At 37.3% G+C, this 16,942-nt stretch overlaps 1 protein-coding gene across 2 annotated transcripts; it reads left to right on the top strand.

Moving 5' to 3' along the window:
* The first annotated feature begins 905 nt into the window (after positions 1–905).
* On the top strand, positions 906–8,787 carry vsx2 (visual system homeobox 2). 2 transcript variants are annotated; one of them, XM_015048937.1, is made up of 5 exons: positions 906–1,633; positions 1,919–2,003; positions 2,431–2,554; positions 7,463–7,643; positions 7,837–8,787. In XM_015048937.1, the coding sequence occupies exons 1-5, from the start codon at positions 1,210–1,212 to the stop codon at positions 8,214–8,216; spliced, it is 1,194 nt and encodes a 397-aa protein (XP_014904423.1). In that variant the 5' UTR covers positions 906–1,209; the 3' UTR covers positions 8,217–8,787. The 2 variants fall into 2 exon arrangements, with proteins under 2 accessions (XP_014904423.1, XP_014904432.1); XM_015048946.1 differs by having other exon boundaries at positions 907–1,633; positions 7,900–8,787.
* The last annotated feature ends 8,155 nt before the right edge of the window (positions 8,788–16,942 follow it).

The following is a 16,942-nucleotide window of genomic DNA, read 5'->3' as shown; positions in this document are numbered from 1 at the left end:
AAAATACTAGCTTTACAGTAGGCCAACAATGACGATAATTATATAATAATTAATTATTATAAGCTAATTAATTATTAGCTTATTATTTTCAGTAGACAATGAATGTTTTTGTTTTTATGTTTTTTATTGGTTTAGATTTAATTTCAGATTTATTTACCATTGTTGTTGAGTTGTTTCCAATTATTATTATTATTATTATTATTATTATTATTATTATTATTATTATTATTATTATTATTATGGTAGCAGAATACATTTATATTATTTAATATTTTATTGATATATTATATATGTTACTACTACTATGGTAGTAACATATAGTAATATATGTTACTACCATAACATATGTTATTAATTTGGCTTTAGAATTTTGTTTCATTATTGTATATTTAGTATCTGTTAGTTTTATTATTATTATTATTATTATTATTATTATTAGTGCTGCAGCTGCTGCTGTGGGATTAGCACCATGCAGGACTGCGTCCATCTCCACACCAGCTGTCGGGTTTTTTTCTTTTTCTTTTCTTTTTTTTTTCTTTTCTTTTTTTTTGGGTGGGCCTTTGATTCGCGTGTGATGAGTTTCCCGGAGCATCTGGAGATCAATTATCCATCCGTGTGAGCCGATGGTTGGGCACATAGATCATAGTAGGCTCTGTCTGTGTGTTTACATGTGTGCGTAATGCATTCCGCGAAAGGCAGATTTAGAGATTGAGGTAATTTTCTATAAACCTGCACCATTTCAAAGACACTGGGTATCGGGAGGAGGGGGGAAATAGGTTTAATTTGCTCTCATGCACTCACGAGCTTTCAAAGAGAGGATCCAACTAATCTGATTTTTTTTTGTTTGTTTGTTTGTTTGTTTGTTTGACGTTGTAAGGGTTACTTCAATTTATTTTGCGTTTATATATATTTATTAAACCTTTTTTTTAAATTCATTTATCAAGATATTTTGACTGAAGCTGCTCCACGCAGTCCTCAGAAAAAGGCAGCGATGTGTTGGAGAGGGCGTAATACATCCATGATCCACTGGAATCCTGAATCCTGGCAGCTGATTGGCTGCAGGGTGCAGCCTCCAGTTGGGATGGACCTGTTGGATAAAAGGACCATTTTCTAAACGACGGTGTGGGACGCAGAGGATCATGTACGAGGAACCCTCCTGTGAGACGACATAATAAAGAAATATATTTTTCAAGGGCCATCCAAAGCACCATGACGGGGAAAGAGGGCGCAGTGCTGACGGAAAGTTTAAATCACTCAGAGAAAACCTCTCTGGGTGCAAATGGAGGGAGCAACAGCCACCAGCCGAAAAGCAGCGTCAACCACCCACCGACCAGGTGCACCGGCTTCGGCATCCAGGAGATCCTGGGGCTGAATAAAGAGCCGCCCTCCATTCCGAGGAGCCCGCTGAGCTCGCTGCCGGCCGGGGCGCACCTGATCGCCGCAAGGTCTGTGCTGGGCCCCGCAGCCGTCGGTGTGGGTGTCGGGATGGGATTAATTGGCCCAGGTGGAATTCCGTCGTTTTACAGCCAACCCGCTTTCCTGGAGACGGTGCTGTCAGACGGTCAGGACGTCCACCTGCAGCACCACAGCAGGAGCGTGAGGCCGCTGGACCCCAGCCAGTCTGCCAGCTCAGGTGATCCACGGACACTCATGATAAATCCTGCAATTATGCTGCGACACGGATGACAGCTGTATTAGTTATTAAAGGAAAATAGCTATTATTATTATTATTATTATTATTATTATTATTATTATTATTATTATTATTATTATTATTATTATTATTATTATTGCTAATAATAATAATAATAATAATAATAATAATAATAATAATATGTTTTTTTGAAAGTGTGGTGCAACAATTGATCACAGTTCTCGAAACTATCCTTAAACACACCTCCCACTGTTTCTAATCCAGACTCCGAGGATTTATCTTCAAATGAACGAAGACACACGAAGTCATCTATAAGCCAGAACAAGAAACGCAAGAAAAGACGCCACCGGTTGGTGTTATTTTTTTTATTTTATTTTAAATTAATCTATTTATTTATGTTTTCAAATATATATTTTTAAGACAGCCAAGACTGATTTCTGGCTAATTATTCGATTAGGTCAGTTTTATTGTGAGTTTCCCAAACTAAAGAGAAATTGATTATAATTTTCTGTTAAGCATTATTATAGCTTATTTAGGCTATATTCCAAATAATCTGCCTTTAATTTTTTTTTTGGAAGTACCAAGATCTAAACTGCTCTTTTCATATCGAGTTTATCAAAGTGCCTTTTTTTTTATTTTCTAACTGTAATTTCCAAAGCTTAAAATAATAATAAAGGACAACTACAATTTCAGGACGTAGACCAACGAAAGATTGGATTTTACAGAACACAAATGCAATTGCAGCGTATACTCACAAGCATGACGCGTTTCCACAGAACCATATTCACTTCCTATCAGCTGGAGGAGCTGGAAAAGGCCTTTAACGAAGCGCACTACCCGGATGTTTATGCCCGAGAGATGCTGGCCATGAAAACAGAGCTGCCTGAAGACAGGATACAGGTAATAATGTCAGCTATTTCATGGCAGTGTTTATGAATGTCTTTAATCCAAAACCACCCTTTATACATGCTATTTAAACTGTTTTTGTTTTGTTAATAATTAAAAAAAAAGACCTATTTTATTTCACTGGGGGAAAAAATGAACAAAAACACTATTAGAATTGATTGCAAATGTTATTAGATGTGTTAATTTATAACTGAGCTAATAAGTGACAAAAATACATGACCCTTATTACACTTACATGGTGATTTTGTAACTCAGACAATTTTGGCAGGTAAATTAGTATGGTAAAGAAGTAACAGGTAAGCACCTGGAAAATTAGGCTAATGTAGAATTTTTAAAAAATATTTAATATAAATATATCAGTAAAAAGTTTAACTAAATCACAGTCAATGAAAATAAAATACAAGAGTGTCTGTTATATTACATACAGTACTGAGATGTTATCACTGTGAAAAATGAATTACAGTCATTTTTTTTCTGTGAGAAAAAAAAAATCCAAACCTTACTGTATTTTTTTAACATTAAATTGTAAATACCTGCTCTAATTTATAAACACATCCTTTTTAAATTCAGGAAAAAAATTTTTTTTTGAAACTGATATATGTTAAGTCTATGAAAATAAAATTATTTTGTATTTTGTAATTATATGCCATTAAAAGGTATCGAGTAATGTACAATGTAACTTTTTCTCTAGTGATAACACTCAATTTGCTATATTAGTTTGTTATAGTTACAAGCAAAGCATGTCCAGAACTTTGTTATCTATGAATAACATTTCATTCATAGTCCCAAACCCTATATTTTTTGATGTCTCAATTGCTTCTGAGGAGTTGGGGGAGGACAAAGGGTTTGTAGCAATTAAAAAAAAAATCCAAAGATTTTCATTGACACACTTTCAAATATGCTCAAAGTGTAAAAAAATGTCCTTTGTTACCACATTTATGTCACATTTGTTCCAGTATATTATTGTCACTGTTCTTGTTAATAAGCAAACACATGTAGAAACAATCACATTTTTCTTAATCAAGCTATTTCTCCAAGAGAACAAACTTTATAAAGTTTATCTTAATGCACAATTGTCAGTTTTTCTCAAAAATTAAAAGCAAATAATGTAAAATTGTCTGTCCTTTTAGAATATTGTCACAAGAACTAAATTACTAAAATTGATGTATTTTCTAGTTTGATGTTTTGATACATAATCATAGAGAGAACAAAATGTAAGTTTATATAAAATGTGCACATACAATATTTCACTGTATTTAAAGTTTATTATTCTTAAAGTCAGCTGTGTTGAAGGGAACATTTACCATTTGGAACATATTTTTTTTACAAGAATCAGAATATAAGTTAAATACATTAAAGTAGATATATTTATTAACCAGAAAAAACTATAATCATGGTTAGACATCTGCTGTAGGGTCTTAACATGTTTACATGACACATACTGGGATTTTAATTTATTAATAAGAAACTTTTAATATAAAGTGGCATTGCTCTCCACCCAGGGCGTCACTACCATGTGGATGCCTTGAGCATCTGGAAAGGCAGAAATCATGTACTTTGTTTCCCAAGTGACATTTCTATTGTTTTATCGCATCACTTTATGAAGTGTTTTTTTTTTTTTTTTTTTTTTTTTGAAAAGACCGAAAATGCATTTTAAGGCTTCCTTGGCATTAAGAGCACCTCAGGATGACAAACAGAGAAGTTCTACTTTAATTGCAGATGCAAATCAGTTTTTGACATTTTCCTGAAACATGGAACTCTTTATCAAAATTACTGTTGAAATCTCTCCCTTTACCTTAATCTATACATCTCTCTATACATCCTTAAATAAATAGGACAATATCAGATCAATGCTTTTTAGTGGTTAATGTTTCTGATAAGTTACTCTATAACATGTTTGTCTTTCAAGACTGGGCTGCATCATGAGACTGGGTGGGTGTTTGGTTGTGAGTTGGATTGCAGGAGATGTTTTCCATTTCCACTATTCACATAGAAATGGCTACTGTGTTTGTTTACATGTAATCTGCAAGATCAGATAATGTATGAAGATGTAAAGAAAAGTCCCTTACACAGAGGACAAGTGGAGGGGCAGCATTGGCTCCTGTGTTAATGGCACCCTGGGTGAGAACCTCACCTCCTACCACGTACAGCCAGATGCACCACCAACAACCCTGGCAAAGTCCTTTCTGCAAAAACAAATATATTTACAGAAATGTACAATGTATCAGAGACACCAAGAGAATAATTTCATCCAAATTTGGCCATTCTGCTTTATATATTTTTGCTTAACTGCTTTTCTAAATCTAAAGTGGTCACAGTTATTATAAAAAAGGCAAGAAAGGACTAAAATTAGGGTGCATACAACAATTAAAAGTGTTCAGATCTAAAAACACGTTTTTTTTTTCAGTGTATAAGCATCCAGGTCTGATTGGTCAACAGTCTAGGCAATAATGTTTCAAAAAAAGAGATCATTAGATATATTCAAAATTCCCTATAAAGACTAACATGACTCTTTATTCTAGTTTGTATTACAATTTTTGATCAGGCAACTTCAGGGTCATTTGCCATCTTTGCTGATGGGGCTATTTTTTAATAATGTGCTTGTACTGGACACAACACAATTTAGGCAAGTATTTCCCTCTGATTGGGTAGGAAACCGTTTAGCATGCAACTCACAAAGCTTTGTGTAAAAAGCGCCCCTTGGGCCTTTGCCTCCCTGAGTGGTGAGCCATACTGAGCAATATTAACAGAAAAATGGGATCCAGCCTGTAACATAACCATATTATCTGACATTATTATTCTTAATAATGACTGTGCATACACTGCATTAACATGAAAATGTAAATGCGGAGTTTATTTTTCCATCTTCCTCCTTTAAGTCAGTGTTTATGGCATGCTGTTACATTTGTGGAGGGGCACAGGTCCCTCTCATGCTGCTCTGGTGTTTGAGGGAAAATGGTTCCCCACACAAATCGATCACTTTCGCCCCCTTCCTGCCTGAACAAAGGAGGCTCTCCTCCTCCTCCTCCTCCCCCTGCAGCAGCAGTAGCAGCAGCAGCAGCATCTTCGCCAGGACAGATAATCTCTCATCAGGCGCAGTTGGATGTGAAACAATTTGTTCTCGGAGAAGGAGCCGCTAACGACCTAATCAAGCTATCAAGGCGGAAGAAGATTGCGGTGTGACCTGGACCCATCCATCTGCCGGGGCGCCTTTTTTAATCTCATTCTCATTAGGGGGCTGCAACAGTATGGTCGCCAATAAATAATAAAAAGGAAATAAATAAATAAGTCCGGGCCTGCTTCTCTCCTGGATAAAATTAACACCCAATTTTCCTCATTGAGTGTAATTAGTTAAATCAGACGAGCTCGGGAAGCTGGCTCTGCTTCTGCTGCTGTCGATGGAGAGGCGCAGGGAGTTCAAATGAAATAACTACATTGAATTTATTAGCGCGGGTCAATAGCGCTGCTCCCCGGAGTCCCGGTAGTTTAATTTCCCGTGATATTTGCCCGCCTGCCCGCCATCGATTGGGCCTGAAATTAACTTATTTTTCAATCAGCCTCGGCGCGCCCCTGGGTCGCTCCTCCTCGACGCTTTTACGCACAGGCTTCTTTTGAGGAGCAGAGAAGCAATTTCTCAGAGAGAGAGAGAGAGAAAATCTTGTATGAAATAAGAGTTATCATCAGAGGTGCTTGGGGAGAAAAAGCTTAGACACGGTTTGATCTTTTGGCAGTTTAATATTAAATACATGCCCTCTTCTCTGCTTCTTTTCCCGCCTCCTTCCTCTTTTCACAAGAACCGTCAAACGTGTATATCAAAGTTCAACACCTGTGTGTTGTGTCCCAGTCCACTCAGGCTCTTTGTCAGCTGACACAGAGCCTGCAGAGCCTTCACCACATGTTGACTGGAGCTGCTAGTGAAGTGTCCACAACAGGGGTGCCTCCAGAAAGTTTTCAAAGGGCAGCCGGATTGGGACTACTGATAATCTTCGGGTGGCATGGATCACTTTTGTTGCTCCTCAGAGGCTCATCTTATTATAGACATAAAAGTCTTATGTTACCACTAGTGAGAATGACCTAACCCTTCATTTGTGTGGCATATGTGGTGTGCTTCAGGGGTCAATACCTGGATCTCTCCTGTTCAGGTATCCAGAAGAGTTTTTAAGGGACGACCAGATATGGTCCATTTGAGATCTTGAAGTGACTCAGAACCAAACCAAACGTAATAACCGATGTTTACTTTATGGGAGAACTTTGAAATTCGTATTCAAGTTCGATCAAAAAATTTTGATCCACCTTGGATGTATCAAATGTAGATTATTTTAAAAATACTTATGAGTTTGGCCTAAATATGTGGCCCTGGTGTCATCTGATACCAGAACCAAATGACAATTTATTTCTTATTGCATTATTATATCATACTAAGAAATTTAGAAGATAATATTATTGACTTGAGTAATTCTTTTTCATGAGGGAAATAAAATCCCCTGTTTAGAAATTATTTTTAGTAATAACGCGGTAAACCGACTGTTAGTTTACACACCTTTCTGTCAGAAGAACAATCTTCTTCTGTGACGAATCGTAAGGATGGAAGACATTGTCCTGTTTTCAAAATCTCTCTAGATTGTACAAAATCTTGTGTCATCTTTTACGTTACCCTCTCTTCAGTTCAACCACACCAGCTTTCTTTAAGATTGAAGTTTGACTCGCGAATCATTTAGGTGTTGATATGACAATATGTCTTGGGTCACTGTTCCTATGAAAAATGAATTTTTTTTTGTTAGATTTAAAATCTTCTCGTCTACACACTCTAGAAAACCTTCCAGAGGCTTTGGAAGAGAAAAATAACCATCAGATGTACAAGGATGGTAAATGTTTATCCAGTTGCTACCTTTTCTCTTGTAGGTATGGTTTCAAAACCGCAGAGCTAAGTGGAGGAAGAGGGAGAAATGTTGGGGTCGCAGCACGGTGATGGCTGAGTATGGCCTGTATGGAGCCATGGTGAGGCATTCCATCCCTCTGCCAGAGTCCATCCTCAAGTCTGCTAAGGATGGCATCATGGAGTCCTGTGCTCCCTGGCTTCTGGGTAAAAATCTCCTCTCAAAGTTTCTGACACACCCTTCTCACTACCCTCATCCAGAACTGGAGGTTGTGCTAATTTGAGGCACCTCTTAGTTATTTCCACATTACACACAAGCATGACCCCAACTCCAACACCCCAGTAATTCATTGCTGTTATTATATTCTAAACCAGAACTATTTTTGTTTGCTGTTTTCAGTTCAAGATGGCTTACCAGTGAGCAGACGTTATTCTAAATCTGAATACCCGCAACTCTTTACAGGGATGCACAAAAAGTCCATAGAGGGCGCAACTCCCCCACCAACAGGAAAGTGCGATGCCCCGCAGCAGGCGAACGCTCAGATCCCTGAGGACGCTGAAGTGGAGGAGAAAAGGTCAGAGGGCAAGCCCGTCATTTCTAAAGAGGAACTGAGAGAGAACAGCATTGCTGCACTCAGGGCCAAGGCTCAGGAGCACAGTGCCAAAGTTCTGGGGAAAGTTTCTCATGACAGACTGCTGGAGGGCAAACAGGAGATCCAGGTGGCTGAAGAAAAGGCCAGTGATCTGACCAGTCCAGAAAAGGAGCAGAGAAGTCCCTAGAACCGATCCAGAACCTGGAGACTGTTGTGGTCAAAAGTGACTGCAGTGGATTAGCTGCGTTTAGTTTAAATCTGGATTAACGGACTTGGATTTCCGTCCTTCTCTGAATCCTCTAAACTGACCCTCATCTGGACTTGAGAAATGAACTTGTTGGTTGCTACCAAGAAGATTCAAATGCACTTTTTTAAAAATGTATTTTCAAACTTACTCCTGTTCCTTCAAGTACTAGAGCATTTGACAAAGTAGCAGCGATAGACAATAATGTAAATAGATGTCAAAGTTAGAAACAGCCAGACGAGCAAAGGCTTCTCAACATTAATTGCAACCAGTGACCTGTAATTTATTTCCTGTCTTTTATTCTGACTGTGCTTATACAATTATTAAATTGAAGCATTTTAGAGGAACCATCCCATCGGCAGTAAGAGAAAGTTGTTGTCCTATATCATAATGTATATAACTGATATATAAATCTTTAAAATATTGTTCATGTAGTCTTTAAATGTCAGTGTTTTTCCATTTCATTATGTATAAGTCAAAATTGAAGACATAAAATAGAAATTTCTTTATTAAATCTGTTTCTGATGTCTTGCTTTATTTCCATTTTGAAAAATTTTACCTTTCAGTATAAAACATATTTGTGTCTCTCTTCGTTGACGTGAAGTTATCACAAGTGTGGAGTAGCTATTTGTTGCCTGCTGCTCTGCTTGCTGTAGTCATTGGGAGACGGTCCACGGCTGCATGCATGGGTTAGCCCCCTATAATCTGTCGCAGTTGAAAGCCCTCGATTTCAGATTAAATGAGGGGAGCAGCGCTTTTGGGAGATGGGAAAGAGAATAAATGCCTCAAAGCAGGGTCAACATCTGCTTAAATTCAAATGACTTTTTTTTTTTTAGATACTGAAGCACAAGCTGTTCATCCTCTTATCATAATACTTAACCCAAACAGCTTTATTTGTTGGCAGTCTTTACTGTCTTCTGGGTGTTGATAACATTTTGAAGAGGGACTTCTAGGACATGTTTAATTCATAATTGTAGCTAATAGGGCTTCTTAATAGCTCAAAACTGATTTTCTTTTCAATTAAGCAACTGGAAAGGGCAAGGGAGAGATGCTATTAGAGTGTTCCTTCATGTCTGAGGAATTAATCGTGCTTAAAGAAAAGAAACATGAAGTTAGCAAATAAGTAACATTTTGGTTTACAATTAATGTTATGAGGGTGCACGGCGCCTGTCTACTCCTGGACAGGTTATCTTATAGATCTCATAAGATCTCAGGCAGTCTTATCTCTCCTCCTCTATCAGCTCGCATAATCTGTCATCAGTTATTCTCATCTGATTAAATGTAATCTTGCCTCATTTTATCATGCCATCTCATTTATTATTGCCTCATGCCACCTTACTTCAACTCATCTAGACTTATCTCGATCTCATCTTAATCCACTCAGCTCCGCTCTTCATTGCATCTAGTCTCTTCTCATTTCATCGCGCCTCATCGCCTCATTGCATCTAATGTAATATGATTTTACCTCAGCTCACCTCAAGTTGTTCAATTGGTATCTCATTTCATTAAATCTTTTCTCATCTCCTCTAAATTCAATTAATTTTTATCAAGTCTCATCTAATTTCATCTAAGTTGCATCTGATATTATTTAATTTCACTTCAGCTCACCTTAAGTTGTTAAATTGCATTTCATTTCATTCACTCAACTCATTACAGCTAGCCTCAGCTAGCTTTGTCTCATTTTTATCTCACCTCACCCCATTGCATTTAATATAATCTAATTGCACCTTATTTTACTTGTTAAATTTGATTTCATTTAATCTCATCTCAATTCAGAGCACTGAGTTTTACTATGTTCTGTAATTTATTCTCGTCTTGTCTCATCTCGTTACATCTGTTCACTTCTCATTCGAGCCTCATTTTTTCTCACCACACCTATTCTTCGCTGATCTCACCTCATCCCATCTCATTACATCTAGTTTCATTTTGTCGTATCTCGTCTCCGCTGATCTCACTGCACCCCATCTCATCTTGTCTCATTGTTTGTATATTATAAGCATGATAGTTGTCAGCAGAGCTCTGCTTGTAGATGATGGTTACGTCAGTGTGGTTGGATATATGTGTACCAGAGAAATGCACTGGGAACAGACATGACACACATAGAGCCAAGACAATTGACTCTATGTAAGAAAAACTAATGCATCCTTTCAGAAAAAAGAATATTGTATGATGGTCTAGGGGAGCTTTGTTGCTAGGGAACCTGGATGAATTGCCGTAATTGATGGATTGATGGAATTAGGAGTTCTGTTCCGAACCAGAAAATCCTGAACTTGAATGTTCATCTGTTCATGACCTCTAGAGCAAACACATTTGGGTTGTGCAATGGGATGATGGTCAAAAGCAGGTCCATCTCTGAGAGTCTAAGAAAACAACAACAACAAAAAAACACACAAAGTTTTGAAGTATTGTAGTGAGGCTGGACTTACTAAAATCCAGTTGAGTTTCCATGCATGGTTTGACCTTAAACAGGACTCCCGTGCTTAAAAATCCTTCAGTGTGACTGAATTAAACAATTTTGAAAAGACTATATTTTTTTTCCACTGTGATGTTTGGAAAGTATTACAAATTTCAAATTTCAATTGGTAGCAGTTATTGCCTCCAAAGGTGGCACAACTAGTTATAAGGCTTAATTAAGGGGCAATTATTTTTAACAAAAGGAATGGTTAAAATAATAAATAATTGCAGTGAATATTTAAAATCCACTGCCAGTTGTCTCCTGGTTAGCAATAGAGTGCATCTTTCAGATTATCATGAGCTCAAGGACTTTGTTCATATTCTGTCTTCTGTCCTCCCTTAAGAAATGAAATTATCATTTAAACTTAAGTTTACATTGATATCAATATTTATTTGATGGTTCTGAACATGCAAGTACGATGAAAAACTATGAAAAGCTTTATTTGAGCACTTAAGCTTTAGCTTTCACAAGAATTACAAGGAAATAATCTGAAGGTGGAAACAAACAGCACACAGAGGGCAGAAATCAAGTATTCCCTCACTAGGACCAAGACACATGCAGAACGAGGATTAAACTCCTAAAAGTGCAAAAGAGCTATTTAATCCTGTGAAAGTGGAATTGAATGCTATGACAGATCAGATTTGCAGAAGATCAAGCTGTTTATACTGAATATGATGAGAAGGTAATTCACAATATCCCTCATGATGGGCAGCCTGCAGCTTCAAGACCACCATAAGATTATCTCAATCTGTGCAAAGTGACTGAGGAGCTTTAGGGAAGGATTTCATCTAATGCATTATTAATATTTAGTTTATTTTGAGAAATATGGGTGCACTGATAGCCGTATTCAGATAATAATTGGAAGTCTTTTTGAAATCAGCTAGAAGACCCTGATGTGTAAATATGGTTTTGTTCTGCCCCCTGCTGCACAAATTTATTATTACAACTGAATAAATTTTTCTGCCCCTATTTCCACTGATAACCCCATTAATTTAAGACAAAGACTTTGAGAAAAAACAAAAATCAGGAGCCATCTGGGTTTCAGATAATTTGAATACTTGTGAGTAATTTGCAATTTTTACTTTCAATGGACTTTGTGTGCAGTTTTTATATCTTTTAAATATGATGTGTGTTTTGCAGACACAAAACACATGTTCTGTGAATAGACGACAACATCACCCCTTTTAAATTGCATAGAGGTTTAGAGAAAGTCTTTAAATGACTATAAGTGATGCTGGTAATATCTACAATATTTGACCACGTAAAAGTGATCATCTTCTAAAACTGAACATTTTTCAAAACAGATTATAAAGATGTAAACATATGTTCTTCCCCATCAAGTTGTGCATATGCAGACGTAGAAACACCAGAGGATCTTCAAAAGCGTCCAAACACTTTTGGAGCAATTCCAGTTGCAGTCTATTCCAGAATTTGATGACGAATCTGAGGAACAGAACAATTGGAAGGATATTTCTCAACCTTAAATGTCTGAAATTTGAAGAAGACAAGAAAAGAGATAGGGTGTGGTGATACATTTGTCTCTGGAAGTGAAAAATTTTATGAAACTTCAAAAGAGGAAAAATGGCAAGCTATTAAAAGCACAAATTTTAACTCTTTTACAATACCTGGCAGATGAAGTCTTTGTGCAGCTGTTTTTTTTTTAAATATTTTGTCTGTTGTGTTTGCTTTTTTTATTTTGCTTCAGTCACTGTTAGTGTTACATGACAGTTAATATCTTTGCATAATCATGTATTATGCATATATTTTGCATGGATTTGCTTTCCTTTTCTATCTTTCCAAAGTTTAATTCATTTATTTAATTTTTATTAGTCCAACTTTACACCAATGCTCCTAAATAAAATCCCCTGTAACCAGTTGTCTCGTGGTTAGTAATAGAGTCCATCATTCAGAGATTTGTTTGAGAACGTTATCTGTGTTCTGCCTTTCTGTCTGTTTTGGTTTCTGTTATTTATTTTGATCTCCAGCTGTTCCCTCTCTGTTGATTAGTCTCCCACCTGTATCTGGTTCCAGCAATTGCCTCTGTATTCACACCCCTCTGGTTCAGGCTGTCCTCACCGGTTCCCATTTGTTTTTACTTGTCTGTCTCTGAACTCAGTTTTCTCAAGTTTGTTTCATTGGACTTCAGAGATTTTTTTAGTTTTACTTTCATTATTTTTTTTTTTTAAATTTTACTCTACCTGTATTTTGTTTGCATTTGGCTCCTCAAACAAAAACAGCAACACAGACTGACATCCTTGCAGATGCAGCATCATGGAAACCAAGGAACACACCAGACTGGTCACATTTAAAGAGGTGGAGAGGTTTAAAGCAGAATTAGGTAGGAAATCCATTCGGTCAGTGACTGAACGACTTTAGGCTTTGTCTTCTTAGGTTTACAGTTGTGTCATAAACATTGACTCAATGTGTATGACACTGGGTATCCACCAAAACTAACATGCAGAGAAAGGAGAAGAATGTGGCAGAAAATGCTTTAAAATGTTTCTGCCTTACATGGGAAACGCTACTGTAGCAAAAAGTAACTCATCACATCACCTTGACTACAGCCGGACAACAGGCTGCAGAGACATTCTTCACAAACTACAGGTTAATCTGTTAAGTCCCCTTTTCTGTATCAAGCAAAAAGTTTTCACCCGTTTGCATTCATCAGCTTTGAATTCTGCCAGAGAACAGCATACTGATCATCCCATTCCTATCAGAATAACCTCATGTTGTTTTATTAATTATCGTAGCTGCCAGGTTTATATTTATAAAACAAATATATTGCTGATTAACAATTTGAGGATTATTTTCTAGCACAAGTTTAGTGTATCACCTTCTCATTGTGCATTGGTAAGGATTTTTACTTGAAACCATCAGAACATCGACAATTAGATCATAACCACTAGAATGCCAATTACCCTTGTGTGTTTATCTGTCAGTTTAAATTAATTTTATTTGCATAACGCTAAATTACATTAGTGAGAAAGGAAGTTAAGTAAAACTTAATTTTAAAAGTATTCTTTTAATGGAGAGAAAGCCATATTATTTCATCAGTTTGTTAGTTTGATGGGTTTATCAATATCTTCTGCTACAACTGGCCCTTTGAGGACATTCATGGTCTTAATGTGGCCCAAAATGCAAATTAATTTGACACCTCTGATGATGCATCATTATGCATAAAAGGGATGGCAGCTTTGTTATTAACTGTTATTGATGAAATATTGATGAATATTCCTCCCTCACATTTCTAAAGGTGAAACGGAGACTGACTTTGATTTCCTACTGTCAACCCACACTTCACGACTGCAGCCACATGGTGGCAGTATTGTTGTTGTTTTTGTTTGTAATCCTCTGAAAACAAAAGCCTTGTGAATGTTGGTTAGATGTGAAATGAAAACTGTTCCTTAATTCCACATGTGGCATAAATCAGGTTAACTATGACAAAAAAAAAATAAAAAAATGCATCTGCAACGAGATTTTGCAGCTGGACACTGATCACATCATGTTTGAAAATTGGGCTTCCTCCCAAGTTGGAGAGCAGACATGATCTGCTGATCAATACTCAATAATTCCTTCTCACTCAACTACTGCTCTTGATGAGGATCACTGTTTAACGAGGCTGTGTGTAAACCTAAATGATCAGACTTTAACTCTACATCGTCCTTTTTCTAAAATCCAAAAATGTCAACACGTTTCTTAAAATCTATAATTCTGGACTTATTTGCTGACCTGTTTGCATTTGCAAAGTTTTTTTAGTTGATCAGTCCTAATATTAAATATCTGAAAATGTTAGTGGTTTATTGAAAACCTGCAACTGCTAAGCAGATCTTTGCGCTTTTCATACACAGAGCTGTGTGAAAGTATCCTGCCTCTTCACAGGTTTCTTCTGTTTTTTGTCCCTGTGAAAATGAGTTATGAGGATTTATTATTTTTAAAGAAAAAGAAAATTCAAAGCAGCCTGACTCTGTGTAGAAATGGAATTACCCCTTCTTAAATCATGAAATGGTGTCATTAACCACTTTTTTTTCTATTTCACCTGACCTGTAAAATAATGAGAAACCCGTCTAGCAATATGAATTAGGGTAAAATATTTCAGTAAAGCAACACATCATGTCCTGATCTAAAGGAATTCAAGGACAGATAAGAAGCAAAGTCACTTGCATCTATCAGTCTGGAAAGAGTGGAAAAAAACATTTGTACAGCTTTAGGACTCACTCTGAGAGCCATTATCCCCAAATGGAGAAAACATGGAACAGTAGTGAACCTCCCCAGGAGTGGCCAGCCGACCAAATTACTCCAAGAACTCATCAGTGACTCATTTCAGAGGTCACAGAAGAGCCAGGAGCTTCAGCTACAGCACTGCAGGTCTCGCTCACCTCAGTTAAATTTCATGATCCAACAATAGGAAAGAGACGGAGCAAAGTGGCAGCACTGAGAAAGTTGCAAAGTGAAAAACCTGGTTCAACCAAAAAGAAGACACGGGTTTGTCTCACATTTAACAAAAACAACAATTACGACAACAACAACAACAACAACAAAAACAGTTATACAAGCAAGACAAAGATGACATATTTGTTGTGAAATTTTATTCATCATTTTATCAACAGTAACCATAGCGACACTTTGCATCGGGACCTGAAAGACTTGCTGTAATTGACGGATTGTTTGTTGATTGATCATGACGCTCTGTAACAAATGACCCTGAAGGAAAATGTCTTGAGACAAAAGATGGGTGTTGATTTGCTTGGGCAAGGACTTGATGACAAGTTTAATCATTTAAATTTTTGATGTTTCCTCTCCCCTTGCTCCTTCTCCTTGAGATAATGTGGCATGACCTCAAATATGCTTGAAAAACTGAATTAAAAATAAATCTGCAAAGAGAAGATCAGCTCTCCAGAGTGATGTAAAAACACTCGTTGCCAGTTAACACCAGTGCTTGATTGCAGTCATTTCCAGCAAATATGTTTATGGAACAATTATGTTTTCATATAGGCCCATTTGATTTGAATAGCTTTTCCCCTATGAAATAAAACCAGTTACTGAAAACTGTTTTTTGTATTTTCTCAGGTTATCTTTTTCTGATAACTGAAAGTTGTTGAAGTCAAAACAATGATGTGTGGGGAAAAAACAAAAAACAAAAACAAATGAAATAGGGGAACATTTCTTTTTTTTTTTTTTTACCAACACTGAAGGCATTTGGTTGATTAAAATCACATGATGATGGTGGGAGCTAATCTCTTACAGCCTCCAGTTATCTCTTAAAGTTGTACCTGACAACATGTCCTGGAGAGATTTATGATGTGTGGCGTGGCCCCAGCAGCTGTCCACTCAGCAGGCCATCTGCAGGCATGCATGCCTGCTCCACCAATATGTGTCGGAGTGTTTACATTAACCCTATAATACCAACTTTAATTGCTTCCTGTTTCATATTTCTTCAGAAATTGCGTCACTCGTCTCCGGGAAGTGTCAGGTACTGCAATTAAAAACCATCACATCTCTCTGGGTCTTATCTTTCTGCTGCGTTAAAGGCGTCTGCTGTTGGCATATGACTAGATTTGAAACAGCGCTGGGAGTCCAGGAGTAATAAAAAAAAAAAAGACCAGTTTGTTATCAAGAGAAGTGAAACATGAACGGAGAGACAGTGCTCCCTTGTTGCTAAAGAATGATAAGTGAAGCCACAGGCCAGAAGATGAGGCTGGGAGGACCTTATCAGTGCAGAGTGCTTCCTAGCACAAACCTGGCGCCACAGAAGAGTGAGTCTTGTTGATGCAACAAAGGTGTGGGGCAGATAAGGATGTATGTGTGAAATGCTTCGAAGATGAGCTTTACCGTGATGTGAATGACGGGGAGAATAAAGTGGAGAGGGAGGGATAAAGAGAGATATGTTGCCGTAAAGGGATGCAGGTATTTGTTGTGGTGAGAGTGGCTGTGGGAATGTCTTCATTTCTGGAAAGTGCCGCAGGAATCCAGGTGGGAATCCGACTTTAACCCACTGAACGTGAGCAGTGATGGAAGAGGCTTTCAGATCATTTCCCACAACCCAGGGCTGAGGAGCAGCGACAAAACACTCGATATCAAAAAGCGCTTCATGTTCAGGAACACAGCGTCTAGCGGAAGCAGTCATACCTGTTTATCTTTAACGTTTTGTCTTGATACAGCCACAACTATTTCATTTCCATTGGAAATAATAGCATAATGTAGTGCCAAATTTTGG

This window comes from Poecilia latipinna, unplaced genomic scaffold, assembly GCF_001443285.1.
Source record: "Poecilia latipinna isolate Pla-1442-1.1 unplaced genomic scaffold, P_latipinna-1.0 Scaffold43, whole genome shotgun sequence".
Classification (NCBI taxonomy): domain Eukaryota; kingdom Metazoa; phylum Chordata; class Actinopteri; order Cyprinodontiformes; family Poeciliidae; genus Poecilia; species Poecilia latipinna.
Note: the sequence above shows the minus strand (reverse complement) of the source record. Positions and strands in the feature narration are given on the sequence as shown.

What these genes read in the sequence shown, in the direction of transcription:
- vsx2 (XM_015048937.1), top strand. Translation starts at nt 1,210, where the DNA reads ATGACGGGGAAAGAGGGCGCAGTGCTGACGGAAAGTTTAAATCACTCA. An exon ending in CAGCCAGTCTGCCAGCTCAG is followed by an intron (nt 1,634 to 1,918) that starts GTGATCCACGGA and finishes TTTCTAATCCAG; the next exon opens with ACTCCGAGGATTTATCTTCA. An exon ending in CGCAAGAAAAGACGCCACCG is followed by an intron (nt 2,004 to 2,430) that starts GTTGGTGTTATT and finishes GCGTTTCCACAG; the next exon opens with AACCATATTCACTTCCTATC.